At 41.5% G+C, this 17033-nt stretch overlaps 1 protein-coding gene across 1 annotated transcript in view; it reads left to right on the forward strand.

The window, feature by feature from the left end:
• Nucleotides 1–17033, forward strand: part of SYNE1 (spectrin repeat containing nuclear envelope protein 1) — a gene marked incomplete at its 5' end in the record, with an annotated part of 439816 nt that overhangs the window by 200093 nt on the left and 222690 nt on the right. The window contains 8 exons of the mRNA XM_079147948.1: nucleotides 1783–1884; nucleotides 4157–4360; nucleotides 5351–5558; nucleotides 6402–6514; nucleotides 8050–8255; nucleotides 9249–9404; nucleotides 13006–13297; nucleotides 14090–14262. Coding sequence (XP_079004074.1) covers nucleotides 1783–1884; nucleotides 4157–4360; nucleotides 5351–5558; nucleotides 6402–6514; nucleotides 8050–8255; nucleotides 9249–9404; nucleotides 13006–13297; nucleotides 14090–14262 — 1454 coding nt within the window. The remainder of the gene's footprint in view (nucleotides 1–1782; nucleotides 1885–4156; nucleotides 4361–5350; nucleotides 5559–6401; nucleotides 6515–8049; nucleotides 8256–9248; nucleotides 9405–13005; nucleotides 13298–14089; nucleotides 14263–17033) is intronic.

Here is a 17033-nt window from a genome sequence, read left to right on the forward strand (position 1 = left end):
TGTTTTATGTAAAATGCCAGGTAGCAACTGGTCTATGATAAAAATTTAAGCAAGTTAAGAGGAAATAGAATAAGGAAAGATTCCTGTTTCCTGAGCATGTAACTGACAATACTCGCGGTAACAACAGAGATTATTCCCATTGAACACTCTGGTGCCGAAACTGTGTCTGGGACCACACACAGGACTTGGCAGATAAGTAAATGAATGGTGGTAGTCTGAAAAAATACAGGGAAGTGAAATGTATTGCCTAAGGTATTCAGTGATGGTTGACCCAAGCAATATTTGATAGTTTTTACAATCTAATTTCTAAGGGTCATCACAGCTAGAGGAAATTATCCAGACTAAAATAGCCAGGAGGGGAGGATACTGAAGTCTCTTTAGTTGCTAGTGCTAACATTAAAGCTCAAATGTGGTCTGTGCTGGGTCTTTTATACCAGAAGTCGATTGTTGAATTTTCAAGAATTTTCTAAAGTCACTGTTAAACACATCTATTAAAATTTAGGTTTTAAATTAATGTACAATTAAATAAATTCTATTTAAAAGGTTAATGCTCAAAACTTGTCATTCCCTCATATTGCTGTTATCTAGGTCCTTTAGTTATTGACCTCTGTCCCATCTGTATCAGAGATGGTGGCAATACTGTGGAGTGGTGTGCCACTGTGCATGTCTTCCAGCTAACTGTGGGGTGACACTGTGTTGTAGCTAGAAGTGGTAGTAAATGCCACAGCATTATTTCTAGTGGGGAGAGGCAGTTGTGAGACCAGCCTAGATTCTCCAGTCTCAGAAATTCAGGGAGACAGTGTGCCCCAGACCCACATTCAGTGTGACCAGAATCAGAGCCTTGGAGATGGGTGTTTTCATAGGTGACTGTCTGTGACACACTAACTAACAGAATCAGTTTATTGGAACTGGCCAGCACCTGTCAGTGCCCTTCCTATAGCAGATCAATAAGTGCTGGTCACTAGACTGATTCCTTAATTGCCCAGCTGGCTTCTGCAGAGACCAGTGGGCCGGACAGTCAGCTCCACATCTCACTGTGTAAGTAAATTACTTTCTGAATTCAAGACATCAGAGAGTTTGTTAGTGTCTACAAAGCACCAAAATGCCATTTTTAACTTGAGAGGAATAATTTGTTAAATGCTTCTTTGTGGTCCCAAATAACTAATGAAGTCTTTATTTATGTTCAAAAATGTTTCCTTACTTGTTCTTTTTTCTTTTGTGTTAGTGTTCATGAACAAAAAGGGGGGAGGGGTAAAATATCAGTTCTCAATGTCCCAGTTAATCTGATTTCTGCTTTAATGTCTTGTCAATGTCTATTGGAAATCTTTCTATGTATTGCATATCTATTATATATTGCCTACAGCCATTAGGCGATCCTGCTGTGTATTTGCTTTGCTTTGAAATGCTTCTGGAAGAGTTTAATGCTGCCATAGTAACTGGTAAAATAGTCCTGCTAACGAACACAGGACAACCCATTGGAAATCCCCGCTGACTCAGGGCCTGTGGCTGGTGTTTAATTTTTTCCAGAAGCTTTTATTCTAATAAAGGAGGGTAGGGAGAAGGGAACGTTTTGCATACTCCCTTACAGGCCAAGTGAATGCTAACTGTAGCTTTTTCCACATCCATAAGTAATAGCATCCCTCAGAAAATGAAACAGAAATCCTTTTTTTACACAGCTTAAATTTGATATCTTGACAGTTCTCGAAATTATGAAACGCTAATTACAGCACATGAACATTTCTGACTAGTTTTGCTTTTCCCCTGTGTCTTTTCTTTTGGTAGTCTGAAGTTAAAAACAAAGCACTGAAATTGGAAGAACTACATTCCAAAGTCAATGAGCTCAAAGAGTTAACCAAAAATCCAGAAACACCACCAGATCTTCAGGTAAGCACTCAAATCAGGTGTGATAATCATGGTATGCCAGGATCTCACACTCTCTTCTCTCTCAAAAAAATTGTATATTTCTCCTCATTGTTATCATCACCATTGTAATTTCAAGCAAACGTGTTGTCCTTATCTTATGTGGGGGTTAAATATTAACATCTATGGAATTCCTTGTGCCAGTATTAATATCATATTTCCAACTCAAGTATTATAAGGGTAGTTCTTTATTCCTCACTAAATGTTGGGAGCATTATCAGCCAGCTTTTCTCATGAACCATCTTACATTAGACAGGAACAGAACCCCTTTTATGAGTATTGATGTTCTTATTGATATTTTCCTAAGTTGTTTGGCCAATAACTGGGTCTGGAGGGGTCACCATTAAAAATCTCCCTACATGACTCTTAGGATGGCACAAATTCACAGGAACCAGGGGCATGGAGGGTGAAACAGGGCTGGCCAGGAATCCTGAGCTGCCTTGGTGCCTGAGCCCTGGACGCTCCCATCCTGGCCTGTCTCTTTGGTTCCTGGCTTCGGGTTCTGCTGCACCTCAATCCTCTGTACCTATTGCTGCTCTTGTGGACTTCCTCTACCTTGTCTTATTGTTCCCTGGTCCTTGTTTTGCTGCTTCTCACTAACCAACTGAGCTGGATGGATCAACCACACTCTTGCTGTCATCTGTGACTGCATATCCAGATCTTGGCACCATGGACATGACAGGAAGGGTAGAGGATTCACTGAAGTCAGAAGCAAAGGAGGTGCTACTTATATCCAAACTTAAAAAGGAGCTGCCCTTGTGTAGGTCACCTCCTTTGAGGACTTCAATGGGCAACAGGTGGACTATGCATATGCAGTTAACTATGCAGAAAGAAGATTAGACCTGGATTTTCAGAGCAAGCTGCAGTTCTACACCTGTCTCTCTCTTACACACACACACACACACACACACCCCTACCTATCTATGTATATGAGGGAAAAGGTGTGGGGTGCCTTAACTTACCTCAAATGTAGGTAGAAAGATTTCATTGGTCCCACCTGGGGAACAGGAGATTTGTCCCCTGCAGTTGGCAGATTGCAGAGTCTAGTTCTAACCCCTGATAGACAGGCTGGATGACTTGATGTATTTGTGGAAGGAGAAGTGATTGGTGCAAAATGTGTCTCAGCGTCAGCTGAGTGTGAGGGCCAGAATGTGGCCTCCAGTGCAGAGGCGAGTCACAAGAAGAGAGAAAAGGAAGAGCGTCCCAGGTGGGGACCAGGTGAGGGCACCTTAGGGTGGCTGAGAAGGCTCAAGTGAGCAGACCTCAGCAGGGACAGGTTAAAGAGATGCCCACGGGCTGAAGAAGGAGGCAGAAGAGAGCACACCTGTGCATCCAGGGAATTTAGTGGGAGGTTCCAGAAAGGAGGGGAGTCTCAGGGAAAAAAAAAAAGAAATAGAACCAGACCTGCAAGAGAAGGAGTGAACGTGAAACTCCAGTGACAACTCACAACAGGTGTCCCTTGATTCAGAAGCCCATTCCCACTTATTGCCAGCCCAAACCTGCATGGGGTCAGGTGTCTTCAAAGTGAGGAAATGGAGTGAAGGAGAAGAGCTTTCCACTGTGGGCCTCCTGCTTGTAGCAGGTCTGAGCTGGGAATAAGGAATAAGTCCTTGAATTTAAGTTCAAATGTTTGATTCCCAAACAGGCCTGGATCTCTTGATCATGGAAGTGAAAGTAATTTGCAATTTATAGTGACTGTAAGTCCTTTTGTTTGCTAAGGGGCTGGAGAAGTCACCTCTCCCGAAATACATCATCCCAGCAGAGAATGCATCCAGCACCACTTCATTATAGGGAAAGTGAGATCCAACAAGAAAAGTGCTTTATCCTAAAATCCGATAGGGTGTTGGTCCTGCGTACAGGCTCCCTCTGTCAGGGAGTGGGTGAGCACTCCTCAAGGAGACCTAAGCAGGGTTTTGGGTGGCTCCTCGGCAGTCCTGGTAGACCTAGCTCAGCTTTCAGACTGTGAGCTCACAAGTTCCCTGGAACCTCAGTCAAACCGCCACTTTAACATCCAGCGTTAACGGAGGTCCCTACTCTTTCCAGTTTCCCATCCCGTGAAATGTCTGGCGCCCGGTCCTCACTGCTTTTCTCTCTTGGAAAAGGCATATTAGCATTGGAGCAGCTTCCCTGGTGAGGCTTATGTGTTCTTGACAAAGCTGCACATTAACGGAATTCCTGCAGAATGAGTGTGTCTTTGGTCTTCACAGATTTGAATGAAATCTTGCTTTGTATTTAGTTTATAGAAGCAGACTTAAGGCAGAAACTGGAGCATGCCAAAGAAATAACCGAGGAAGCAAAAGGGACCTTGAAGGATTTCACCATTCAAACCACCCAAGTGGAGAAGTTTATCGAGGACATCACAGCCTGGCTGGCAAGAGTGGAAGAATCGTTGGCAAGCTGTGCCCAAGCGGAGACTTGCGAAGGGCTGAAAAAAGTAAAGGTGGGTAAGAAACCATCGCTAAGCCTTTCCACTTCTGTTTTGTGTTGACTGTAATAAAAAAATCTAACATCTGGTTTCCATCATCCATCTTAACACCCAGACCAACTCATTCCCAATATTGGACACAGCAAAGTAATAAATCTGTGAGGAGCTGAATTAAGGTGTTAAGAAATCAAAGATGAATCTTCTAGAGTCAGAAAGCATGCATTGCTGAAGGGTCTGTTCACAGGCTCTGCATGCATGTGCCTCTGTGTGTGTGTGTGTGTGTGTGTGTGTGTGTGTGTATTGTTATAGATATATAAATTTTGGGCAAAAGAATGAAGACTATAGGAAAACAAATTGACTTTCCACCAGTTTTCAAGCTCAAATGTCAGATGTTTCTTTCATCACTTAATCATTTTTATGGTCAATATGAGCACTTTTATCCTAAGAATGTTATTATTTTGACAAAAAAAAAGCAAGAAAATGTTCCATTTCCTTGTCATCTGTCCATATGAATAAGGACTTTCCTGATGAAGCGTGTGTAAAAGAAGTATGTTACCTGCCTTCTCAAGATATGTAGCCCGTTCTCTTTTAGCATGTTCTCTTTCTATAGGCATAATATTTTTAAATCAAAATCCTGGTACAGTTTGTGTAGTCTGTGACCCTGAATCAAAACACAAATGGTCCTTTGAACTGTGTAAGTTTTTTAAGAGGTGACTAAAGCCAAGACCATGGGCTAAAATTCATAAGGAGCTATTCAGTTAGCTTTGAAATCCTGGACTACAATCCAGATTCTGGCCACTTTTCAACAGCTCTTTGTTCAAGGAAGATTGAAACATTTTATTAATGATCAATACAAATATTTTTAAAAATGCCACCAACATGTATGTTCTCCCGAGTGAATTTCAACAGCAGCAAATTCAGATTCTAAAAAACACCGTGGTGGTGTGACTGGAGTATTTCTCTTGAATGTGATAAATACTCTCGGGGTATACTTTTATTCTGTAGGATATCCAAAAAGAGCTTCAAAGTCAGCAGAGCGACATCAGCTCCACCCAGGAAAACCTCAATAGCTTGTGCCGCAAGTACCACTCGGTGGAGCTGGAGAGCCTGGGCCGGGCCATGACTGGGCTGATAAGGAAGCATGAAGCTGCCAGCCAACTATGCTCCAAAACCCAGGTCAGCCTGCAGGACGCCCTGGAAAAACACTTCAATGGTGAGTTCTGAAGGGCCTTAGCGCCAATAGTTGTTTAGGAGAAAGATTCCAAGCCAAATGCTGCCTAGAAATTGCCAGGCTAAAGTTTGAGGCAACTTTTCAAAAGGGTTCCATTTTAAATCCATTTGTGCTTCGATATCCGAGCAGCAGGAGTGCTGTGTTGAGGGCTCTAACCCTCACAGAATCCATCCCTGGGAAGAGCAGGAGTCCACCATTTTAATGATTCTGAACATCCGGGTTTTCTACGTACAGCTTATGTATGTGGAATATCACTTCTGCTGTTCCAGTGGGCAGCAGCCATTGCTCAAACAATTATGGGCATTTTTTATGCTAGAATGAAGTGTCACAATAAGCTTGGATGTTAGCAAAGACCATAGGGCAACCATCAGACAGTCCAGGAAACTGCTGGTTGCTACTCCTTCTGCTTCTGCTTCCACATGGTTGTGCCTGTGTTCTGATGTGTATGCACGTGGTTCTCTAAATTGGCATGGCAGAAGGAATAACAGGTTCTTCCCTGTGCCATGAAAATAGTTTCGACACTCCAGAGCGTCTGTCCCCTTGTCCTCTGATATGTTCTGTACCAGATGAAAGACAAGGGCTGGGAGTCAGGCATTCCAGGGCTAACACAGGTCAACCTCTTTTCTGAGATACTTTCTTAACTCTGCCATGAAAAGTCATGGTTGTAAATCATGCTGTAGCATTTTCTACATTATCATTTTCTTTTCTGGAATCTTTTCTGAGGCACAGTGAGATGGGGGGAAGGACAAAGATAATTCATTGTGATAATCCCAGGAGCTCTTCTGGTGTTCATGATTTATTCCTGACTTTTGTTGCTTTCCAAAGATTCTATGCAGGAATTCCAAGAATGGTTTTTGGGAGCAAAAGCAGCAGCTAAGGAATCATCTGATAGGACTGGTGACAGCAAAGTCTTGGAGGCAAAGCTCCAGGACCTTCAGGTAGGAAACCTGGCGCCCTTCACCCTCCCCACGCTGTGCTCAGGTGTCTCGGCCAGCACAAAGCCATGTCTTTGCCCACCTTGTCTTATTTTAGTCCATCTTTTCTTCCCTAACAGTCAGTCAGATGGGGGCAGGTGACATGAAAAGGCATTGCAAAACCAATCCAGAGCATCTCTAGATCCCTTTCCTCTCTGTTTTCAGTCTATTGTCATTCTTTAGATTTATTCAAAACGAAACCAAATTTTAATTTTTGTAGTAGTAAAAGTTCAAATAATTGTATCCATTTTCTGTCACTATCATGGAAAGAGATCTTTGTGTGTGTGTGTTTTTTTTTTTTTTTTAAGAAGAAAGGGTTAGGTGGGCACAGTGGCACAGGCCTGTAATCCCAGCAGCTTGGGAAGCTGAGGCGGGAGGAGAACAACTTCAAAGCCAGCCTCAGCAATGGTGAGGCACTAAACAACTTAGTGAGATCCTGTCTCTAAATAAAATATAAAAAGGGCTGGGGATGTGGCTCAGTGGTTAAGCACTCCTGGGTTCAATCCCTAGTAGCCAAAAAAAAAAAAAAAAAAAAAAGAAGACATGAGTTATTTTTTAAAAATAATTTGTGGTCTAAACCTGGAGGTGGGATATACTCAAAGTAATGGCTATTACAGGTTATTTGGATTTTATTGGCTGTGAAAAATACATGAATTCGGGAAGAAGAAGAAGGCCATTGTGAAACAGTTAAGAAATGACTTTCAAAAGAATGGGTTCAAAGTAGGTTTTTGCCAAGTCTTTCAAGCAGCTAATCTGAACAAAGCACTGTTAATTATTGTTAAAAATAATTTTAAAATTATTGAATACTCTGAGGATTTTGAAAGGTGATGAAAGTGATATCCATAACTCATTATATTAGACATCAGAGTAGGAACATTGTTATAGGAAAGGCAACTGGTTTTGCAGGAGATGTGGTGGATCCAGTTGTGCAGTTGTCCCCTGTAAAGCTTGAGGCACAGTGGAACTCCATGAAGAATCTGAGTGACAATTGGAGCTCAGGGCAGAGGCATAGCTACCACTGAATTCTGGGATTCTTTTGCTGTGTTGAAGGGCCGCCATGCACGGGTCTTCCAAGGAAGGGGTGCATACCGAACAAGGAAGGTTCCATTGCTGAGGCCCAGACCTTCTGTGCAGGGTGAATGAGGGTGGGGAGGACCCCCATGGCCACTCAGTTAGAAGAATGTCACGCCATGCTGTGAGAAGGTGGAACCCAGACAGGATTAGGACACTGAGAATGGAGAGAGATAGATACTTAATGAGAACCTCCTTTTCCAGCTGTTCATTTGTTCCCAGTTTGTCCCGAATTGTTCCCATGTCTAGCTGGCACTGTGCTGGATTTTATACCTAAGTCCCACTCCATCCTTGCTACACCTTTCTTTCCCTTCAGTTTTGTTTTTCTTCTCTTGTTCTACTGACTCAGCATTGTAATGAACGGTCCTGGGTACCAGGATCTTTGAATAATAGCACACGTTTTGTCTTACTTTTGCTACCTGGAACAGAACATCTTGGACTCGGTCAGTGATGGGCAGAGCAAGCTCGATGCTGTGACTCAGGAAGGACAAACTCTGTATGCACACTTGCCTAAGCAAATTGTGAGCAGCATCCAGGAACAAATCACAAAGGCTAATGAAGAGTTTCAAGAGTTTCTGAAGCAATGCCTGAAAGACAAGCAGGCTCTCCAAGACTGTGCTTCAGAGCTGGGAAGGTAGGACATTCTGATAAATGAAGATTTTTGTCACACAGTGGATGTGTATCCAAAAACATAGGTTAAAAAAGACTCTGTGAATAAACAAAGAATATGGAAATTGTGAGTGTAAATTGTTATGAGCTTTGACCTACCTTAAGCATGGCTTCATTCTAATACAAAATGTGTTGCTCAGATTCTGAAATTATCATTTGACTACATTTTCTATATAGGAAAAATGAATTATAATCCCTAGTAATTATGAAAGACATATCTGCTTGTAATGTTTGTCTATTAAGCCAACTCAAGGTGTTAGAGTCAGATACAAGATTATTCAAGATGTGTCTTTGTGTTCACTTTTCCTGGGGTAGAGTAATGGCAGTAACAACTATTAAATTCTGTGAATAGTATTCCAACTGGTAACATGTGTCAATGGGGTTGAAAGTAAAACCAGAAGGAGAAAAATTCCTCATTACTCCCAAGAGAAAGAAAGAATGTCTGATCAAATTGCCTTTCTGGAAGCCAAGTATTTTGCCTGACTCTTGTCCAGGTTTCTTAGAGAGTGTACATTGTTATCAAAATTTAGAGCTTTTGTGCCAAATTCAAATTCCCCTAAGAAACAGAGACACAAAGACTACTTTCCTTCTTTCTCCAAGGCTTCTGCTGCCCCACTTACCCATTGGCCCAATTCAAGGGTCTCTGTAGTAAAATGCAAAGTTAAGTGCATATTGACATGAGAATATTATCTTGCTGTCAATTACAAGCTACGAGATCAATTCAGCTAAGAGAGGTAATTTTTTTATAACTCAAAAAAAGAACATATTCATGTTTTTTCATCATCATTTTGTTACTGGAATAAGAGACAATTTGGACAGTCTTCTTGTTAATTTTCTCCATAATTTAAAAATGCATGAAATCTTAATTGCTATATAAGTACATTGGACCTCATCTCTTAGAACTTACTAATGTAATGAGCACATCAAAATTTCTCTAAGGTATTTTCCTTTTCTTTAGCTTTGAGGATCAGCACAGAAAACTGAACTTATGGATCCATGAGATGGAAGAAAGATTAAACACAGAAAACTTGGGAGAGAGTAAACAGCACATTCCTGAGAAGAAAAATGAAGTCCATAAAGTTGAAATGTTTCTTGGGGAACTACTGGCTGCGAGGTATGAAGCAGAGCTGGGATAGGCAGCTTACTTGCTAATGGGTTTTGGACTCATGGGCTGGTTATTGGTTCAGTTATTGGTTGATTGCTTGGTTGGTTTTTGGTGATGATTTCTTCCATCTCCAAATGTCTAAAATACCAAAGCTCATGCTGTATTCTTTAGAGCGGAGTGGGATTCTGTAGAGAGTAGGATGGATATAAGGAGCTCGTTTGCATCCTAGGTCCATCTCCTTTTGCTCAGGAAATCTGGCAGGTCACTTATCTCTGTAATTCCTGATGTTGGCCTTTCAAGACTGTGTAATAAATACCGTACCTTCCGCTATAGGATTATTTTGAGGATTAACATGATATAAAGCTTGTATAAAGAAAAGAAAACCATTGTAATACACAAAAATAATGGTATGGATCTCAAATTCCATATAGTCTTCACATTTTGCAGACTTCAGTTCTATTGCCCTATCTGTCCTTCCTCATAACATTAGTAATGAGGCAAAAGTGTGGTCATTGAGCTGACCCTCCTTGTGGTTCCTCTTCTCCTCTGCAGTCTGTCTTTCTTCATCGCTTCCCTGCTAAAAAAATATTTCTGCCTCCTTTTAGGAAAGGCAAAGTTCTCTGGTTGGTGCTTTTGACCTACCCCTTATATTTTTAGTTGTTTTCTTTCCCTGGAAGATAGAAGACTTTCCATCAGGAAGGTGTAGCTTGGCCAAAAACTTGGGCTCCTTAACTCTCTTCAAGAGCAGGCATACTTGTCTGTAAAGCAGGAAAGGATAGAGCCTACCCAACTGGATCAGCTGTCAGCACTTGAGTAAAAATCACTATTTCAGATCATCCTCATCCTGTATATCCACTGATCCTTCTTTTTGGTCAAACACTCTTGGTTTTCCTTATTTTGAAAAATAAACATGCAAAAAATAAATAACAGACACTAAACTAGTATCTGTGGGGGATTGGTTCTGAGAAATCCCTGGGTATCAAAATCCACTCCTGCTCAAGTCCCTTGAACACAATGGCATGTTATTTGCACCTATACCCATCCTCCTGTGTTCTTCAGATCATCTCTAGATGACTTATAATACCTACTACAATGTAAATGCCATATAAATAGTTGTTCTATATTATTTAATTTCAAGGAAAAAGACTGCACATGTTCAGTACAGACATGAATTTTAAAAATATATATTTAACCTATTGTTGGTTGAATCTGTACATGTGGAGCCCAAGGATAAGGAAGGCCCACTGTTCTTGTTGGATGTTGGTTTGGTAGATGTTACATTTCCCTGGGATGGTTGGTTCCAGACCTGCGAGCCCTTAGTATGGGGTAAACTCTTCATTGGGACTGTGTACCCAACCTCCAACTGAGTTCCTCAAGCTCATGGATTTCTGGTCTTTATCATATTTGTGTTGCCATTGTCTAGTACAGTATCAGAAAAATAGAAAATATTCATGTAATTAAAAAAACAATAGTATCATTCTAACTGCATGACTTCGTAAAAATTAAACCACATTTTAATTTGCTTTCATAATATAACTTTTGTCTACATACTATGTAGTATAATCAAACCCACACCTCTCTTTCTTCCAGATATTTAAAATAACTTTGCTGGGCTTTCATTTCTTCTCCATGGACTGATCTCTAGCATCCTTTGTGTCCACTGCCATCGTTACAGGAAAACTTCACTGAAGAGAGTCACAGGGACTGGCTCACCAAATTCACTCTCTTTCTTCTGTCTTCATGGTTTTTCTAATAACTGTAGCTTTTCGACATGGATAAGCACATGGTCCCTTTGGGGGAAGTTTGTCTCCCTGATATTCCAGGACTGGATGCTGAATGACCTCAGGCATTTTTGTTCTCAAGTTCTCTCCCTCCAAATGGGCTGCTTCTCCAGGCAATCCCAATGCACCAGGCTGGTCAGTTGGGCTCCCGCTCTGGTTCACCAGCTTCCCCCACTTGCTCTTCCCAGTCTCTGGGTCTTTTCATCCTAACATTTCTACTACTCCACATATTCTAGGGAGAAACCCTGAATGAAAGTACACAGACCTGAGGCCCACTGCATGTTTATCATCCACTAAGCAATTCATATTGTAGTAACAAGGGAAATATCTTGTCTTGAACTGTTCTTTAACTGACACTGTTGCTTAAGGAACTTTTTGTCTCACCAAAAGATTCTAAGTGTCCTAAGTGTCATTTAGAGCAGGAATGTTCTATGACTCTTCATGTAGCTCAGGGTGACTCAGAGGATACTATTCACTTAGTAGTCACTGAAAAAACAGAGACAGTAGTGAAGGTACACTTTAAGTTCTTTCTCTAGTAGTCACAGAAGTTTGTGTTAAGACTTCACACTTCTGGTTTTTCCTGATAGATGTACTCTTAAGAATTATGAACTCACTAGACTGATGCTTCCAGAGGCTTGTGGTTGATAGGGGATGAGGAGATGATGGTTGAAAGGCAGAGACCTCGGGAAGAATATGAGGTTGCTTTGTTTGCTTTCATTCTATTGAACAGCATGGTGAATGTAGCTAAAAATAGAGCCTCGTGTGTTTCAAAATTGCTAACAGAATGAATTTCACATGTTCTCACCACAAAAGAAATGCTAAGTATTTAGGGTGATGGACATGTTAACCAGCTTGGTTTAGTTACCCCACACTGTAATCATAAACCATAATGTCACTTTGTACCCTGTAAATGCATGTAGTTATAAATTGTCCATTTATAATTTTAAAAACAAAGTAAATGCCTGGTTAAGTTGCACAAGAGGAAGGAAGAGGAGGAGGAGGAGGAGGAGAGAGGAATAATTCAGAGCTCTATAAAATGGGGTATCAAGCCACATAGTGATTCTGTTTTTCCCTGGAACTTACTCACATAGCTCTGAAGCAAGCTGAGCATAGTGCTCTGCATACAGCAAGGACACCCAGGAACAATTCTACAATGGCCTGTGAAAGAAACTTTTTCTTTCAAATGTTGGGCTCTGCCCAACGTCGTGTTGGGTCTTGGGGATAGGTGAATATAGTGGTCCTGGTTTCTGCCTTTTGGATCCAGACAGGAATATTAGGTGACAGCAAGACAAGGGGCAGAGGGCACAGGAGGGGTCTGTGTGCTGTTCCACCCCATCCTGGGTTTCCATGGATGCTGCCTAGGGACATGTAACTGTGCATTTTAAGGGGCACCTAGGAAAGAAACAGAGGAGCAGAGGCGTTCACAAAAGAGCAGTCTCTGCATGTAGACAGAACAGCAGAGGATTGGGGAATCTCAGGGCATTTTCCATGGTTAGAGTACTAAGTGGGGAAAGAGAGAAGCTAGGTGGAAAGGAAGCTGTGGCCCGTTTTCTGGAGTGAATTCCTAGTGGGAGGGTAAGCTACACCACTGCCGTTTGGATGCAGGCACAGTATAATTTGAGTCACATGCCCCACTGTGGACTCTGACACCATAAGAGAGACCACACAAGAAGGCAAATAGCCAGCCCCGTTCCCAGCATCTTAATTTTAAAAGGCATGTCATCTGTGAGCTCTTGTCTGGTTCCTGCTCCAATATCAACAATCATTTGTCACTCCTCTGTGCTCCAGAATGTTGGAATTTACAAAAAAAAAAAATCTGACTTTTTTAGAGACTCTCTGGATAAGCTTTCCCAGAGGGGGCAGCTTCTCAGCGAGGAAGGCCACGGTGCTGGGAAAGAAGGCCGCCTGTGCTCCCAGCTCCTCACGAGCTACCAGCACTTGCTCAGGATGACCAAGGAGAAACTGCGGAGCTGCCAGCTGGCCCTCCAGGAGCATGAAGCCCTGGAGGAAGCACTACAGAGCATGTGGTCCCGGGTGAAAGACGTTCAAGACAGACTGGCCTGTGCAGAGAGCACTGTTGGGAGCAAAGAGACCTTGGAGAAACGGCTGTCACAGATCCAGGTACCTGCAGATGCTGACTGCTGCTGGAGAGGAATCTGATCAGACTCCCAGGGGTGTGAGTGGATCCTAGTTGTTCTGGGAGCATCCAATGAGGATTATGTGGGCAAAAATGGAGAAATCAGTAAAACAGACATGGAGGGAGACTTTTCCCCGCTGTGATGAAACATTTTTTAAGAGTGAGCTCTGAGTCTGCTTTTTACTTAATTTAATAAATAATCAGCCAATACTGCTGAATACCAACTCCACTTGAAGCCTCGGGCAAGCTGTATGGAAGTATATGGGCTACCATGATGAGTCTCTTGTGTTCTAGACACTTGTGATCTAGCGGGATTGACCAATGTGTAAATTGGTACTTGTGGTGCGGGGTGTGTGTAGGGGCCATGACAGCAGCAAGCAAGTGTGTGCTGGAAACACAGAGCAGACCAGCAAACTGTAGCCATGAAGGTGACCCTGAAAGATAGCAGCCAGCCAGGCAACGGTAATAGGGGACTCTTCTGTTCATGACAGATGTGTCTTTATTTTTTAAATAATTTCCTTTGACTCTTTGAAACCAGTCAGCAACATTATAACTTCCAGGTTAGTGACCCAGAGTTCTTAACAATTTAAACTGGAGTTTAAACTGGAAGCCCTCACAGGCTTCCCTGCCATCTCTAGTGTGTGGGTACTACATTGCGATAGAGGCTGAGTGGGTTCTTTTTGCTTTATGGTAAGATATGACCCACCTTAAGTCTCATGCCAAACAACTGCCGGTCTTCATATTCCTACTGACACCCATCCCTTCTTCCTTCCCAGGATATTCTCCTGATGAAAGGGGAAGGGGAAGTTAAGTTGAATATGGCCATTGGCAAAGGGGAACAGGCCTTGAGAAGTAGCAACAAAGAAGGTCAGAAGGCGATTCAGGCCCAGTTGGAGACTTTGAAGAATGTGTGGACCGACATCATGAGCAACTCTGTCCACGCTCAGAGGTATGGGGTCTGTTTCAGTGTTTATTTATCCAAATAAAACCCAGTGGCTTAGTGAAATGACGGAGCAGTGCTGAGGTATCCGGTGGCTGAGTTACCAAGCATATTATTTTAGCTAGTTGGGAGCTGCGGGTCTTCCCTATGTTGTGTTCCTTATGGGACAAAGACTAGCTTTTGTTTCTTAGCCTGCTTTGTTTTATTTTTAAAATAGCTATGTCTCCCCGAGTAACTTTCATGGAATCTTGCATATAATGTGGGTCAGGAAATACCTCCTTCCAATTTATCCAAGCAAGGATATGTGATTCTTCAATAACGTTTATCTTTTTAAAGGAACATGCTGGAAATGACATTGTTAGCAATCACTGAGTTTAGGTATCTATCTATTCCCTACCCAAAAATAGTATCACCCAGGGTGGGGTAGTAGGAAATGTGTGGGGAAGCTTTGACTGTCATACTGTCACAGTGATGGGGACAACCCAGGCATTTAGTGACTGAGGCCTGGAAAGCTAACAAAGCATGGAACCTTCTCACAATAAAAAAATGCAGAATGCCTTAAGAGTGGTTGTAGTACCATGTGATTTCACCCATAAGGGATCTAAAGAAATGGATCTTATAGAAGTTCAGAGTAGAATGGTAGTTACCAGAGGGCAGAGGCATAGGGCTGGGGAGAAATGGGGAGAGATTGATTAGTGGGTACTAAGTTTTAGAGAGGAAGGAGTAAGAAGCTCTGGGGTGCCGTCACACAGTAGCATACCTATAGATAATGATTACGTACTGTACATTTCAATAAGCTGGAAGGAAATACATTGACAGTTTTCACCATACAGAAATGATCATGCATACTCCCTGTAATCTCAGCAACTCAGGGAGTTGAGGCAGGAGGATCACAAGTTCAAGGCCAGCCTCAGCAACCTAGCAAGGCCCTGTCTTGAAATGAAAAGAATGGGATGTATGGGATGTATTTAAGTGGTAATATGCCCCTGAAAAAAAGAAAAGAAATGATCCATGTTTGACACGTCTAACCTGATTTAAACATTACACAATGTGAGCCTGTACTGAAATATCACAGAATCTCATTAATATGTATAATCTTTTTTTTTTATGTATCAGTTAAAAAATAAATTTAATTCAAATTAAAAGGGAGGGAGGAAGGGAGGGAGATAGGAAAGAAGGAAGTCTCTGTACCAGATGCTGACAAAGAGAAAAGAGCTTGATATACTAGGTGTACTTGTGGTTGGGGGTGGGGCAAGGCAGTGGTGGTATTTATGATAAATAATATAAATATAATATGTAATAAATAATTTGACTAGTTTATTGAACAAATGACCATAGATCATAATTATACTTTAAAAACACAGGGCCTATCTTCTGAAGATAATATATACTGCCAGACCACTCAAGAAGCAGGTGCTAAATATGGTCAGGTCATAGCAAATAGATGAAAAGAATATTACAGTTCATCACAAAACAAATCACAAAACACTGCCACTCTCCACTGCTGTGTAAGCAATAGGCCATGGTTATGCCTAAAGTTTAGCTGATTTTGTTTTATGCTGTTTGCTTTGAGCACAGCTGGCGATTCTCAAAGTGAACAGGAACTTGCATCTTGGTCATAGCTTCTACTCAGCAAAGAAAAGAATCAGGTCCCATTGGGTTTTCTTATTCCACAGTAGACTGCTGGAACATAATCTAAACTTCCCAATGTTGACAATGGGCTAGCTTCATGAAATTTAATAGGAATGTGAGTGAATATTTTTCAGATGCGATGTTTGAATAAAATGATAAACACGAAAAGCAAATTTAGATCTTTGACTCCCCTATTTCAGCAAGAAATTGAATTTGACACCTATGTATTGAGAAAAAGTAATGTTCAAATTATTGTATTAACATAATGAAAGCAAAATAGTTTTTGCCCTCTAGGAGCTCAGAGGATACATTCCCGAGAACTGACTCAGCTTGTGTTACTAAGAGGTTTCAAAAGACAATGTGGAACTGTAGAAAAATGCAGGTCTGGGTGACTTCCGGAGAGGTGACATTGATGTGGACTTTGAGAAAATTCTTTGAGGAAAAGATAGGACTTAAAGGTGTAGATGATGAGGTTTCTTTTGAAGCAATAGCAGCAGTTTGAGCAAATGTTGGAAGTTTGTTTATCAAGTGATCCTCGGGTTGATTGAGGGAGCCTGGGAAGTCACTGAGGATGACTTCAGAATAACTTGTGGGGCTGGGGTTTACATCAGTGGGAGAGCACTTGCTTAGCGCGCATGAGGCCCTGATTTCATCCTTAGCACCACAAAAAGAGAGGAAGTGAGAGAATGGTTTGTGAAGCTCATTAATGGAGGCCTTTTCCAAAAGCCAGTTTGGAGAGCCTCTTATTTGATTTTCTGGAGAGCTGGTACCAGGCTATTATATTAGTGACTAATTTCTTATAAACACATTGAGCCTTCATTTTTCCACACATTTAACACAGAACCACTGACTCTGAGTGTGTGGGGGGGGATGTGTGTACCTAAATGAAAATTGATCTAATGATATTATTTACCCAGGAAGAATACCTTGAATTTTGATTTACAGTCAACAATTATCTAATTTTTTTATAGATAAACTAAATCAAGGATATTAGCAATTGATAGATACTACACAGAATTTAAATGATGTTTCAGCTCTGAGTTTTCACAGCATAACATGTAAATTTGGATGTTCATTTAAGACAATTAGCATTTGTAAAAAAAAAAAAGATTTCTAGATGTGTGTTTGACTATAGCTTCTTACTTCAA

This window comes from Sciurus vulgaris (genome assembly GCF_902686455.1).
Source record: "Sciurus vulgaris genome assembly, chromosome: 7".
In the NCBI taxonomy this organism is placed as follows: domain Eukaryota; kingdom Metazoa; phylum Chordata; class Mammalia; order Rodentia; family Sciuridae; genus Sciurus; species Sciurus vulgaris.